The sequence below is a fragment of the Talpa occidentalis genome, unplaced genomic scaffold (assembly GCF_014898055.3).
Source record: "Talpa occidentalis isolate TD23 unplaced genomic scaffold, MPIMG_talOcc4v2.1 talOcc4.5, whole genome shotgun sequence".
Classification (NCBI taxonomy): Eukaryota; Metazoa; Chordata; class Mammalia; order Eulipotyphla; family Talpidae; genus Talpa; species Talpa occidentalis.
The window spans coordinates 65,288,436-65,303,279 of record NW_023604861.1 but is presented as its reverse complement, the minus strand read 5'-3'; the positions used below and the strand labels follow the sequence as shown (position 1 = coordinate 65,303,279).

The following is a 14,844-nucleotide window of genomic DNA, read 5'->3' as shown; positions in this document are numbered from 1 at the left end:
TGCTTCAGGTCACTAACCTGTAAGGGAACAGTGCTTGTTAGCAGGCAGGCTCGCCCAAGTAAGCTGAACGGTCCAACCGCAGAGGGGCAGGCCCCGGGTCCGGGAGAAATATTGGAACTCTACCCCCACTTCTAAATGTGAGGAGTGTGGTGCTCATGTGTGTGCCCGTGTGTGTCCCCCATCAGGCTGATGTGTAGGGTTAGATCAATGTCTCCAGCATTGCCTGCTGCTGAGCTGTTAGACACACTAATGCTGGAACAGAGGAGGTAACCACAGGCTAAATTCCCACTGCAGAGATGAAGAAAGCAGAACTGGGAAGAGAAGTAACTGGCCCAAGAGACACTTAATGCTCCCCTTGTCCCGGGACTCCTACCCTGTTTTCTTCCAGAGCGGGATTCTAGAAGGAGCTTGGGTGCTTTGTACATAGCTGGGGCCAATTTCTAATCCTGACCTTTCTGCTCATATGAGATTAGAGTGATCTTTTCTCAAATTGCTGCCATTTCCATTACACCTTTGGTGGTATGAATTTCCTACTGCTTCCACTAAGCAAATGATGCATAAGTGGTTAACTCCTTATATGTCCCTGAGCAGGGCCTCTGTTTCCATTTTTAATGGGGATGATGTGTCCAGAAGCAAGGAAAGCAAAAGAGAATATAAACAGATGGGGGGCCTCCCTGGTGGTGCACGGGGTTAAGACGCAACCTATGAAGCTATTCACAGCCACTGCAGCACGAGTTCGAACCCTGGCCAGGGAGCTACCTACATGGTGTAGCAGACCTCTCCTGACTCCCCCGCTGCTCCCCTCAGCAATGTATTTCAGTCAGTCTGCCTGTTCTGCTCCCCTCTCTGTCTCTGATGAATCCTCTTCCCTCCCTGCCCCCACCTCTGGCCTGTACCCTGGTTCTTACATAAATAAATAAATCTATTTAAAAAAAATATAAACAGCTGGGACTACATGAAACTAAATAGCTTCTGTACAGCAAAAGAGACAGCAACAGAAGCAAAAAGACACCCTACAGAATGGGAGAAAATATTTGCACATTATACATCTGATAAGGGACTGATATCAAAGATCTACAATGAGTTTATAGAACTCAACAAAAACAAAGCAAACAACCCAGTAAAAAAAAATGGGCAAAAGAGCTTAAGAGACACTTCTCCTAAGAAGAAGTGCAAATGGCCAACAGGCATATGAATAAATGTTCAACATCACCTATAATCAGGGAAATGCAAATCAAAACTACAGTGAGATACCACTTCACACCTGTGAGAATGGCCCATATTAAAAAAAACTGGAAACAACAAATGCTGGTGAGGATGTTGACAAAGAGTAACTCTCTTACACTGCTGGTGGGAATGCAAACCAGTCCAGCCACTATGGAAAGCTGTGTGGAGGTTCCTCAGAACACTGAAATGGGTCTACCATATGATCCAGTGATTCCACTCCTAGGAATCTACCCAAAGGACACAAAATCACTAATTCTAAAGGAAAGCTGCACTCTTATGTTTATTGCAGCACTATTTACAATAGCCAAGATATGGAAACAACTAAATGCGCCAAAACAGACAAATGGATCAAGATGTGGTATATATACACAATGGAATACTACCCAGTGATGAAAGAGATAAACTCATGCCATCTGCAGCAACATGGATGGAGCTGGAAGGGATCATGCTCAATGAAGTAAGTCAGAAGGAAAAAAGACAAATATTGGACGGTTTTGCTTATATGTGCACTATAAGGAAACTGAAAAAAAGGTGAAAAACCAAACCAGATAAAACTTGCAGGCTGACCATAATTATGAGGCTCATAGCAGGGAAGGAGGAGGGAGAAGAGTCAAAACAAGAGAGGGAAGAGCACAAGGGAATATGGTGATGATTCACTGGCGCTGCTGTAGTGGGAGAATTATGGGGACTATACCTGAGGAGAGAATGAAATACTGTCTGAAAATGAATAATGATGCAAGAAAATAAATAAGTAAATAAAATAGGCATGATGATCACATGGTCTTGTGCAATGAACTGCTTCTGGAAGGAGGGAGGTAAGAACTATGGGCCCACTTTGTGCAGATAGCAGTGCTCCTCAGGTGCAGAAACCAAGATTAAAAGGTGTCCTCCATATCACTGTGCTCAGACAGGCAGATGCTGCCAACCAGAATCGCCAGGTAGCACCCACATGTTATTGTCACTCTTTGCGGAGAGTGGTCTAAGCTGTAGTTTTTACATATATCGTCAGTGGAAGCAAGGAAAAATTCTCAATTTTTTAATTGTTTTTAAATGTTTAAAAATGCAAAATTTTCATGAATTATTTGAAGGCAAACAAAACTACCCACAATGATTTCAAGAACTAAACAAGTGTGTTAATGCTCTCTTTAGAAGAAACTTGGAGCTCTTGATTTTGGTCATTGAGATCTTTAGAGTAGTCTTACTCTTCTCCCATCTTGCCATCCTCTTTGCCCCACACTATGGCCAGCATCTATCCTATTCTGCATGTTCTTAGGAAAGGACATGTTTTAACTGAGAAAAACTGCAAACAACCCACTCTCCATGTTGGATGTAGGGGAATCATTCAGGTTATAGCCTGCCTCCCCTCCATGCTATCAGTTTGAACTCATCCTACATGGCCACCCAGCCAGCTCTCTGGGCTGGGCACTCACCTGTCCCTTATCTGAAGTCCCTGATTGGTGTCTGTGCCCTCAGCTCTTGCCCTTCCTCCATTCTGCTGGAGACCTGCTGAACAAAAGTTTTGTTCTGAGATGGGCACAAAACAAAAGCAGTATACAGTGTGTCAAGTTTCTGGAACTCAGGGCAGACCAAACTTGCTGTGGGCCCTCTAAACTCTACTTTTATGCTTTTTCACATGTTTTTTCTTTAACCTGTACCTCAGCCCCAGTCCAGGCACCAACCTGTTAACCTGTCTCTTACCTTCACTCACCCTTCATGGGCCAGTAATTCAGGCAGATGTGGATGCCTGTGTTCTCTTCCTCTTTGTCGTTGTCCTGATTTAATGACTGTCACTCCCCTCTGTGTTCTACCTCTCATCTTCCCGCCTGATAATTTGCAAATGGCATCCCCCTTCCTCACTGTGTCAGGACAAGACCCACCTCTGGTTCTTTATATAAGACACCTGAACGTTGACTGCCTGTGGACTTTCCTCTTTATTTCTAAGTCTGAGGCAGGGGCTCACGAGCAGCCTTTTCTTCTTGCAGGCAGGACAAGCCGGCAGTGTACATTTCTGGAGCTCTTTAAGGAAAGGTCAGTTTGAGAATTTAATGCTTTCCCCTACCACCTTCCCAGACACTCAGGTAGTTCTGCCTTGTCAAACATGTTTGCTAAATAACAGCTGACAGGAAGCGCTGGAACTGAGGGCCAGGCAGGCTTGTCACACATGGCTGGTGGCACGTAGGGCAGTTAGGGAGGGAATGCATGTGCTGGTGACAGACTGGAGATCATTGCTGGCATTTCCAAGAAGGCATGGGGTGGACTCCACAGTAAAGGCTTGTCAGTCCCACCCAAATGCCCAAGGTACATGGGCAGAGAAGCATGGGCTAAATATGTATTTATTCACTTAACAAAGCAGAAAGAGGAGTGCAGGGTAGTGCAGCTTGCTGTAGTTTTTTTCCTTGCTGTTCTTGCCAGAATCCTTAGGTCCAGGTGCTGCAAAATCACTTTCCAATACTTGCCCTTCAATTGCACCATGACTTCTGAGTGCAATATACAGAAACATGCCACATTACCACCTGTATTCTTAGTCAGAACTCTGGCAGATGCCAAGGCTCAGTACATTCTAATTTACTAGTGGACCTGGCTGATTAAGAGTGTGTCCTCCTCCAAGTGCACATCCCTCATGCACTGAATGGCTGTGTGCACTGGTAAGAACTTTCTGGAAAGGAGTTTAGTGATATATAAAAGAGATGTAAATGTAAGGATCGTTATAATTCTGCTTCTAGGACATCACACTGGGGAAATAAGCAGAGATTTTGGTAAATGAATGGGCATGGATATTTATTGTAATGTTACTTATAAGAAGGAATAACTGGAAACAGAAATGTCCACTAATGGCTGAATAGTTAAATAAATGACCATGACTGGCTGTCAACAGCTGACCTCCTGGTCTGGCTAACCCAGCTCCTATTCCCACTTCTTCTCTCCCCTACTTGCCTTGAAAGTGACCAGTGAGGTAAATTCTTGCTTACCTTATCTCTCTGTTGCTGGAGTGACTAGAAGGGCAATTCTGTCCAATGAGGCATAAGAAGTCTGCTGGGGAATTTTTTGGAAAGGGCAGATGCTACTTGTGCTATTCCTTCTCCTTTCTTTCTACATCAAGAACAGATGTGGTACCTGGAGCTGGGCAATCACCTTGCAAGAATTTGTGAAAAAGCATGAGGGGTGATCAAAGACGCCCCAAGGAACCTGCTGTGACCCTGTAGACTTGATGACTCAAACCTAGCGGCCACCTCCAGATTTATGTGAGGGGAAAAATCCTATTTGTTCAAGTTAGGGTTTCTGTTGTTTGCAAACAAAAGAATTTCTAACTGACATATTGTCTTAAATTCTTCATAGGATAATGTCCGGCATAAATGAAAAGCGATGGCTCATTCATAAGTAGTAAACCATAAAGTACTCATTAAATATAATTTTTAGGACTATTAATGACATGAAGAAATGTTCATGTTATAGTGATGAATGACAAAAGCCTACTATGCCAATCTGATGTCAGTTATTTTATACACGATTCATATATGCAAATAGGAAAAGTAACAGCAGTAATGACAGACATGTTAGCCAGGGAGTTTCTGAGAATTCGGTAATTGCTTTTTTTCCAAACTTCTTTGCATTTCCCATAACAACCCAACACATTTGTCATTATGAAATATTAATGACCATGACTTTTATATTAGAAGTTCTAGTTTTTTTTTAAAGATTTATTTTTATTTATTTATGCATACAAGAGCTGGGGTGTAGGCTAGAGTTGTAGGGGATGAATGGAGTCACCAGAGACAGAGTAGGGAACTAAACAGGCAGAACTACTGAAATACACTGCTGAGGGGAGCAGCGGGCGAGCCAGGAGAGGTCTGCTGTGCCTGTGGGTCAGCAATCTGGCTGGGGATGGAACTCTGGCTGCAGTGGCTGGTGATAGCTTGATAGTGCTGAAACTTTAACCCCTGTGCCACCAGAGACGCCCTTGAAGTTCTGTTTTTTTTTTTTTTTTTAAAGATTTATTTTTTATTTATTTATACAAGCACTGGGTACAGTCAGAAGTGTGGGAGGGTGAGAGAATTCACCAGAGCCAGAGCAGGGAGCAGAGCAGGCAGAAGGACCGACGGTCTGCGCGCCATGTGGAACCCTCCTCTGGTGGCCGGGGAGCAGCCGGGGATCGAACCGGCAGTGCAGAGGCCGCGGGCAGCTTCGCAACCCAGCGTTCAACCGCTGTGCCACCGGGGAGGCCCTCTAGGTTTTTTTTTTAAAGTCTGCTGATTCCTTTTCACTGTTCCTTCATTATGCTTTCTACTCCTTAAATCTCTTTAATCATGTTCCTGATAAGCACACAAAATAAAATACAAAGTATGTTGTGTTACTAGTCTGGAGTTAAAGGGTAATGATGCTGGGCTGGGTCAGATGCATCAGGACCCTGACATTTTCTATTACTGATGACATGAACCTTAAATTGGATTGCAGTCTCCTGCCTTGGCATCTACCAACTTCTCCCAAAGACTCTAAGTACTGTAAGGGCTGGACAGTTTGCATTCTCTGTTCTCTGCTGTGCCTTGCACTTCAGAATTTGGGTTTTGTTTTGGGAAATGCATGCATGCATGAATGAAAAATTCAGAAGACTGAACATGTGCTGGAATGCTGGTGATCTGGTCAAAGTCAAAATGAAATGAGAACCTCTCAAGTAGAGATGCGCCAGGCTCCTTATAGCTATTAGACTCCAGTTCACTCCAAACTGCATGCCTGAGCTTCTTGAGGAATTTTATTAATATCATTTTTTAATCATATAACAATTACATAAGGAAATAACAGCTGAGGAGTGAAACACAATCAGCACAGTAAACCTCTACTAGGGAAGCACAGAAAAAGCACGACAGAAGCAGATTCCCAATCTACTCGGGGCTGAGATCCAGGGAGAATATAAGGAGAGGCAATGAAATAGTCTGAGTACCGTTTGCAAGAGAAAAACTTATCTTCTCATCATCAATGCGTTGGGCCGTTTTAGGACAAACTTAGAGCCGCTCCGGAAAGCTCAGAATGTGCTTACTTACGTTTGTAAGGCACATCTAATTATAGAACACTGCACGTGAGGTTAGGAGTACTTTTCAGATAACTGACAGAAAACAGTGGCAGTGGGGTTACACGGTACTTGGATATGGGCCACTGAGACTCTCCATGAGATGGCATTTGATTGTTTTTTATTTTTATCTCATGAAAAATTTAATTCTGATACTACTGCAGAACAAACAGATCCTTTATTTCAAAGTTCACATGGCCGCTTTCATATTCTTCTGACAGTTGAATTTTTTTCCCTTAGTCTTCTGGATACGTTGAGTTTTCCCTTCAGATCAATCAACAGTGATTAACTGAGGGACGATCCTGAGTTCACCTCTGGGCTACAGGCTGGATATAGTAGAAGTAAAAACATGGTCTCTAACTTAAAATCTATTTGTGGAGATGAAAACTGAGGAAAATGGGGAGTTATATAAGTTCAGTGGAATTTCAGAGAAAAAGGACATTAGTATTTAAAATGCGTGACCAAGGAAGTTTAGCCAGGGAAGAGTGGAATGTGGCCCACGGTTAGGAGAGGTGGCTTTGGATAGGAAAAGGAGATGGGAGTGTGTTTCAAGAGCAGAACATTCCGATGCCAGTGGGAATATCTGACCTCGAAATGTGGCAATAGGGGTGTGGGAAAGCAGTAGTGAAAAGGTGTTTATGCACAGTAACACCAGGCTGTGGCCACATCCTGCACTTAGTAGGGATTCAGAGTGGAACGGATGAAAAACGGAGATAGAACTACTAAGTAACTCTGAGCAGGGAGAGATATGCTGGCAGTGCTGTTCGAGAAAGAAGGGACCCTCTAGCAGCTTGCAGGGACTCAGGACAAGTGTGGGGATCTTGGGGTGAATGCTGAAGGCCTGGCTGCGTGACAGGAGGGTGGAAGGAAAAGGGAAGGAATGGAGATACATTCTGAAGACAAAAATAAAGCAGAAGGCAGTGACTGACCGGAATCAGAGGAGGAAAGAGAGAGGCATGAATTAAAAACAAAACTTATATTTCAAAGCCTAGTAAGTGGAGAGAATAGGGGCCATTTAAAGATGCTGGGGAGGAAGTGCCAATCTGAGACTGAAAGGAAAAATGAAGACTCTGGTTTTGTGACTGGATTTATAGTAGAATAGGAGATCCGACTGAAATAGGAAGCTTGAAGATATAGACTCAGCAGTGCAGGGAAAGAGTCTGCAGTGCAGCCCACCCCTCCTGGGTGAAGACAACAGAGCAGTGGACAGCTTTTGAGAAAGCCCAGTAGGAGGAGAAAGAGTGATATGGGGATAATCCATTGCCCTAGTGTGTAAAGAAGGCAGATGTGTGTTGGTGCTATGGCAAAGGATCAGGATCTGGGTCAGGGCCCACGACTATGCAGAGATGGAGCATAGTGGCCCCCAGTGTTTGGCCCCAAGAGCCCCCTCAGCACGTGCCTAGTGAGGTTGCATTTACTTGGGTTCTTGGAATCTGTGCTCTGGAAACGTGTTTTACCCTTTTATTTCCCTCAAATTGTATTGATCTGCCCATAGTTTATGTAAGTATATTATTTGGGAAGAACAACATCACACCTTCCACCAAAGGCCTTGTGCCAATGTCCTGTCACCTTCCTTCCCCTATCCAAAACAAGCTCCCTTCTTATTTTATTCTTTTAGATTTTATTTTTATTATTGTTTTCCCCTAATCTTCTGGCAAAGTTCTTTTAGAAAATATACCCTAAGAGGAGAAAGTGATCAGGTAGCTTCTGCTTGCTTCTAAAGGCCAGACACCATGGAGCCAGCAGAAGCTAGGAAAGGTGGGCAAAGCCAGGAGGATGAAGGACACCTGAGGACCAGGAGAGCCTCACTCACCTGTGGGGAATGCTGTTCATGTGTCAGCAGGTGTATTTCCTGAGAACAGTCAGCAGACTGGAGAATGGAGGTGCTGAGAACAGAGGAAGCCAATGGAAGACTTTGAAAAGAAGGTGACTAATAGGGTCAGCGTTCTTGAGAACATTTAAGAAGGATGGAAACAAAGAAGAGGCCCTTTGATCTCACAGTAAGGAGGTCACTGGGGGTCTTCGAGTGACCATTTCAGTGGGAGGGCGTGGACAAAGGGATATGGAGGCTGCCTATGGGAATAAAGTAGAGGCCAAGGGACAGAGAGCATGTGTGCAATAAATATAGAACTTGAAGTAAGGACAGGCACACGATGGCCCAAAGAACATGTTTTCAAGATGGGAGAGTCTAGGTGTTTGACATCAGAGAGTTTGGAGTCAGGAGGGACAAGAAGATGGGGGAAGAGGCAAGCTGCAAGGCAGCCCGGATGGGAGGGAGGGGAGGGAGGGGGAGGGGGTGGTGTTCCGAGGTGCTGACAAGACTTTCTCGGATCAGGCCAAAAGGCGGGCTGTCTTCTCAGGCAAGAGCCGGATTTGTGCCTTCGAGAAGAAAAGTAAGTTTGATAATGAAAAGAGTTGGTGAGAAAGGGATCAGGTTCCACATGTGCCCCTGGGGCCCAGGCACCACATCTGTGCGCAAGACGCAGTTGTTCAATGAGGACCAAACGGAGGCAGGGCACTCACGACAGAACAAAGCAGACCCTCTGCCTGGTGTGACCTTCACTCAAGCAGGAAGACAGTTCACACAAGGGTAGGAAGAGCTGTCAGAGGCTGTGAGCGCTAGGGAGAAACAGCAGGGGAGGGGCACATATAGTTTGGAGAGGATGACCCGCAAAGAGAAGGGCATCTGAGTGAGGCACTGAACCTCAGATAAAAGAGAAGAGGGTTCCAGGTAGAGCACAGCAGGGAGCCCAGGAGGGACCACATGGGGTTGGGGGGCAGTACGGTGGCAGCAGTCTGCCAGGAGGAGACCTGGAGATGAGAGCTCAGAGGTAAGTGAAAAGACTACAGTAGTGAGGGGAACTTAGCTTTTACTCCAGGTAACAAGGGAAAGCACTCACTGTTTGGAACAGAAGAGGGGCAGCTTACATCTCTGCAGGACCACCCTGGCGGCTGTGTTGAGAATAGTTTGGGGGTGCAGGGGTGAAAGCTGAGGAGGCTCTGCTGTAATCCAAAGAAGAGGTGGTGAAAGCCGGAGGGGTGGTGAGTGTGCACATCTTCTGAAGATAGCACCAACCCCATGCGCTGATGGGCCGGGAGTTGGAGGAGGCAGAACAGCTGAGGATTTGCCTTGAACTGGAGAAGGGAACTGACATTTGCCAAGATGGAGAGAGTACAGAGATGGGGACAGGAGGGGAAGGGCATGGAAATCACCAATTCTATTTTGATAACGTCAGGTTTGATGTCTATACAAGTGTCAAAGCTGGAGTCATCAGCAAACCCTGAGACTGGATTGAGAGTATTTAAGGGCAGGGGTGGAGGAAAAAAGTATGAAGGCCAAGCCCAGTAGTGTGCCAGCATCTGGAGGTAAGACCAGGAGAAAATAGCAAAGGAAATGCAAGGTTTAGATTCTTGAATGGAGTAGTCAGAGGTGTAATTTCTACTATACTTGATATCTTTTTTTGACAATACATTTAGACTAAAACATTGTTACTTACTTTATAAATTAGAAGTAATATAATGTAAAATAGTGATAGGCAAATTATTTTGTATTAACTATTCAAGAGCTTGGAAGTTTGTTGAGTAGGATTTTGAGCATCACAGGTAGGCATAGCCAGAAAGAGTTCTATGTTCAAAAGAACAATGTCTGCTAGGGTTTGGTATTTGGGCAGTGGGGAGCCCAAATGCTAATTATTGCCATTGCTGACTTGGCACAAATCTAAAAGGACAGGTAGTTACAAATATTATACAATGAAAATGAACTTATCTAGTGGAAAGACTTTCGATAATGTCTTGTCATCCTCTACCTGCTAATTTCAAGCTTTCACACTAAAGACAGTAATTTCCAGATGACATAATACCTAGTTCTTAATATTATACCTAGTCCATAATATTACATACTTATCACGCCCTTTCCCACAATTCTGTCCTGCCTCTCTAAAAGGAGACAGCATTAAAAATAAAGTTGTCAAAATAAAAGATTCTTCTTTTACTCTATAGAGTTGACACTAAATTCAGCCTTTAAAAGTTGGTCCTGCTGCTTATAATTCAGTGACATGGCAATGTGGAAAAAAATAATCACATAGACAAACACAGAAGAGAAAAAACTGAATGCCTGAAGTTTCAGATTGAATAAAGTGATATTTGTTTCTCTATCTCAGAAGAAAAGGCCTGAAAACTACTCACATTAAATATGACAACAGGATAACCCCATGGCAACGTTCTAGAAATACTTGGTACATGGTAGGATAAGTCTCTGGTTTTGTTCTCTAAATTGTCTTGACAAATTTTGGTCTTTTATTTCTTTCACATGCAATTAAGGTAGTTCCTCAGATTGTGGAATTGTCAAATTCCACAAAAATCAGGCACGATTTTGATTGGAGTTGCATTAAGTTCATAGATGAATCAAATTTCTTCTTTGACAATCTTGTTTCCTCACCAATAAGCCCAAGGGCTTCCTTGATATAGTGCTATTTTTGTGCCCTCAAAGTACTGCTTTGGGCTACTGCCCCTAAAAGTCTGACATACCTTTTGCGAGATTTCTTCCTAGATACTTTATAGTCATTCTAAATTTCTGACTGGTTATTGCTGGTGCTTAGGAACATTGTTCTTGTATATTAATCTTGTGCCTGCTGACCTGTTAGCAAACTGTTACTAGTTTAATAGTTGGGATTTTCTTTTCCTTTTTTTTTGTATTTTTTCCTAAGAAGTGGGGTACAGGCCAGAGTCGTGGGGTGTGAGAGGATTCACCAGAGAGAGCGGGGTGCAGAAAAGGCAGATGTACCGAAATACAGTGCTGAGGGGAGCAGAGGGTGAGGCAGGAGAGGTCTGCTGCACCATGTGGGTAGCACCCCAGCTGGCTGGGGATCGAACTTGCGCTGCAAATGTGCAAATGTGCAAATATCTCAGACGGACAAACTCACAGCGCTGCGCTCAGCCCCCTGTGCCACCAGGGAAGCCCTAGTTTGGATTTTCTATGTGAGACACACAATCACATCGACTGCTGTTAAGGATAGATTGTGTATCTTCCCTTCTTCATCCTAATATCTGTTATTTCTTGTCCATTCTTTTCCCAGCCAGGACCCCACTGTGTGGAGCCCATCTACCTTTTCTTGTTTCTGTCTTTCACTGGAAAGTTTCTAAAGTTTTATCACTAAGCAGGATTTCAAACTAGAACAGTTTCAAACTGAGTCAGGCTGTGGAGTTCCCTGACAGTTTTTGTTTCCCAAAGTTTTCCTGTTTTTGATTTCTCAAACATCAATAAGTATTGGATTTAGTGGAAAACTTTTTTCCTGCATCTGTTGAAATTTTTACATGTTGAAGAGCTTTGATTTTATTTTTAGTTATTATCAATTCAATTTACTACCACTTTATTTTGGTTTATTTGTTTGTTCATACCTAACATTTGTACTATAACATTTTAGAGTGTTGAGAGGAAGAATAGATTACAATCAATTCCATTAAGTGTTACTGACATATAAATTTATTTCTTAAGCCATTTTTTATCACTTATATCCTTTAGAAAAAATTGCTTTTCATCTAAGTTTCAAATTTATTGGCAAAAAAATTATTCATGGTAATTTTTTATGATCTTGAAACTTTATGGTATTTATAGTTAGATTACTTTGCTTGGCACAAAATATTGTTTATTTGAGGTTTTAAAAATATTAATCTTGCTTTAAGTTCTTTTTTTATTAAAGAACCAATTTTTAGATAATTGGAAGAGACCTTAGAATTAACATAGGTTAAAGCTAAAAAAAAATTTCATGGATCTTTTAAATAATGTAGATTTCAGTATTTATTAAAATACGTATAAAATATAAAATACATAGATAATTTAGGGGTATCTTTTATCTTAGTGTAAAGTTATTTATTCCCGTGTAGTTCCAGGGATATTCTTCCTTAATTTTTTAAGTGGAAAACTGAATGAATTCTATTACAAAACTTTTCAATAATTTAGTTCCGGCAGGAAACATCACTGTTATCCGTACCAAATGATTTAATGAAGTTATAAAACACTAATTTTCAACTTCTTTATTAATAATTCTATGGTACTACTAGGATTATATATTTTTATTGTCAGAGACTAAATATCCAGAAACATGAAATTGTTTAGAAATGTTTTTAATCTATTAACTTTATTTATAAATATGAATGGGTGGAAACCACATATAATAATTCCTGTCGTTTGTGCACTATTTTCCTCATATTGTTTTGTCATGTAGGAATTTTAATCATTTATGAATACTGAAAAAGTCACATACTTTTACATCTCTATTTGACTGAGCTAAACATGGTTCACACTTTTCATTAGGTACAGGGAAGAACTAATCAGTTTTTCTTTCATTTTGACCTTCTGTAAGTTAAAAGCTTAGTAAGAGCTAATTTTAAGTTGGAAGCAATTTAAACAATTGTGTTAGCTTAAAAACTAATATTTAAGACTTATTGATGAGCGACGGCTTCTCATCATGGCGGACCCTAGAGATAAGGCGCTTCAGGACTATCGCAAGAAGCTGCTGGAGCACAAGGAGATTGACGGCCGTCTAAAAGGAGCTAAGAGAACAACTAAAAGAACTTACCAAGCAGTATGAAAAAATCTGAAAATGATCTGAAGGCCCTACAAAGTGTTGGGCAGATTGTGGGTGAAGTTCTCAAGCAGTTAACTGAAGAAAAATTCATTGTTAAAGCTACTAATGGACCAAGATATGTTGTGGGTTGCCGTCGGCAGCTTGACAAAAGTAAGCTGAAGCCAGGAACAAGAGTTGCTTTGGATATGACTACACTAACTATCATGAGGTATTTGCCAAGAGAGGTGGATCCACTAGTCTATAACATGTCTCATGAGGACCCGGGGAATGTTTCTTATTCTGAGATTGGAGGACTGTCAGAACAGATTCGAGAATTAAGGGAGGGGATCGAATTACCTCTTACAAACCCAGAACTATTCCAGCGCGTAGGAATAATACCTCCCAAAGGCTGTTTGTTATATGGACCACCAGGTACAGGAAAAACACTTTTGGCAAGAGCTGTGGCTAGCCAGCTGGACTGCAATTTTTTAAAGGTTGTATCTAGTTCTATTGTAGACAAGTACATTGGTGAAAGTGCTCGTCTGATCAGAGAAATGTTTAATTATGTCAGGGACCATCAGCCATGCATCATTTTTATGGATGAGATAGATGCGATTGGTGGTCGTCGGTTTTCTGAGGGTACTTCAGCTGATAGAGAGATTCAGAGAACTTTAATGGAGTTACTGAATCAAATGGATGGATTTGATACTCTGCATAGAGTTAAAATGATCATGGCTACAAACAGACCAGATACACTGGATCCTGCTTTGCTCCGTCCAGGAAGATTAGATAGGAAAATACATATTGATTTACCAAATGAACAAGCAAGATTAGATATATTGAAGATACATGCTGGTCCTATTACAAAGCATGGTGAAATAGATTATGAAGCAATTGTGAAGCTTTCAGATGGCTTTAATGGCGCTGACCTGAGAAATGTTTGTACTGAAGCAGGTATGTTCGCAATTCGTGCTGATCATGATTTTGTAGTACAGGAAGACTTCATGAAAGCAGTCAGAAAAGTGGCTGATTCTAAGAAGTTAGAGTCTAAATTGGACTACAAACCTGTGTAATTAATTTACCAGAAAGTTTTTGATAGCTGCATGACAGATACGGGCTTAATGTAAAAATAAAGTTAAGGAAAATAATGTATGTATTGGCAATGATCTCATTCAAAGAATAAAAATATGTATGGATAACATTTTAAAAATAGTATTTCAATAATTCTACTTTTAGATTGGTACAGAAGAAATTTGTATGTTTGTTAATGTTGCATTTACTGCAGCAGAGTTATAAGAGTATGTTGAAGCTTTTCATATTTGCCATGTGAACATTTTGTAAAACACAGAACATGATTTATGATAGTAGTAAAAGACAACATTTCTTATCACTTATTTTATATCATTTGTTTTCCTCATCCTAAAAAGTTGAATAAAAGCTGTTTAATTCAAAAAAAAAAAAGACTGCTATTAACAAGAATGGTAAAATTAAAAATACACTTAACTTTTTCTCTACAGCATTTCTTCTTGAAATGCTTGAATAAGAAATCAAGTATTAAATCACCATTTCCACAATTAGAGTTCTAACAAACTAGAAAATTAACAACTGTTGTAGCTTCAGTTTAATTAACAGAAAAGTGTAGATAATTTGGAGTGTAATTAGAAACACGACTGTCTTCCAAGACTGTCCATACCACACTTTTTAAACCCTCCAAATATTTTCCCCACTCTGATGGGGTAACTAGAATCCTCTAGTTTCTCCAGTTGGTAAATGGCATTTTAAATTCTATAAATGACTTCTGTGGAAGACCTAAGAATACAATTAGAAATTTCCAGGTAATTAAACATACTATTTGGACATTATAGTGCTGTGTTAATTTTAATGCCCTTCAACATCAGTCTTCAAAATTTTATTTTGTTTTTTTTAAAGATTTATTTTTATTTATACAAGAACTGGGGTACAGGCCAGAGGCGCGGGAGGGTGAGAGAA

The 14,844-nt window shown here is 41.4% G+C and overlaps 1 protein-coding gene across 1 annotated transcript; it reads left to right on the top strand.

Moving 5' to 3' along the window:
- The first annotated feature begins 12,742 nt into the window (after positions 1-12,742).
- LOC119259796 (26S proteasome regulatory subunit 10B-like) lies at positions 12,743-14,173 on the top strand. Its single transcript, XM_037528782.2, is given in 3 exon segments — positions 12,743-12,834; positions 12,836-12,880; positions 12,882-14,173. Coding segments are annotated over 3 exon segments (1,170 nt in total). The 5' UTR covers positions 12,743-12,756; the 3' UTR covers positions 13,929-14,173.
- Positions 14,174-14,844: the final 671 nt, after the last annotated feature.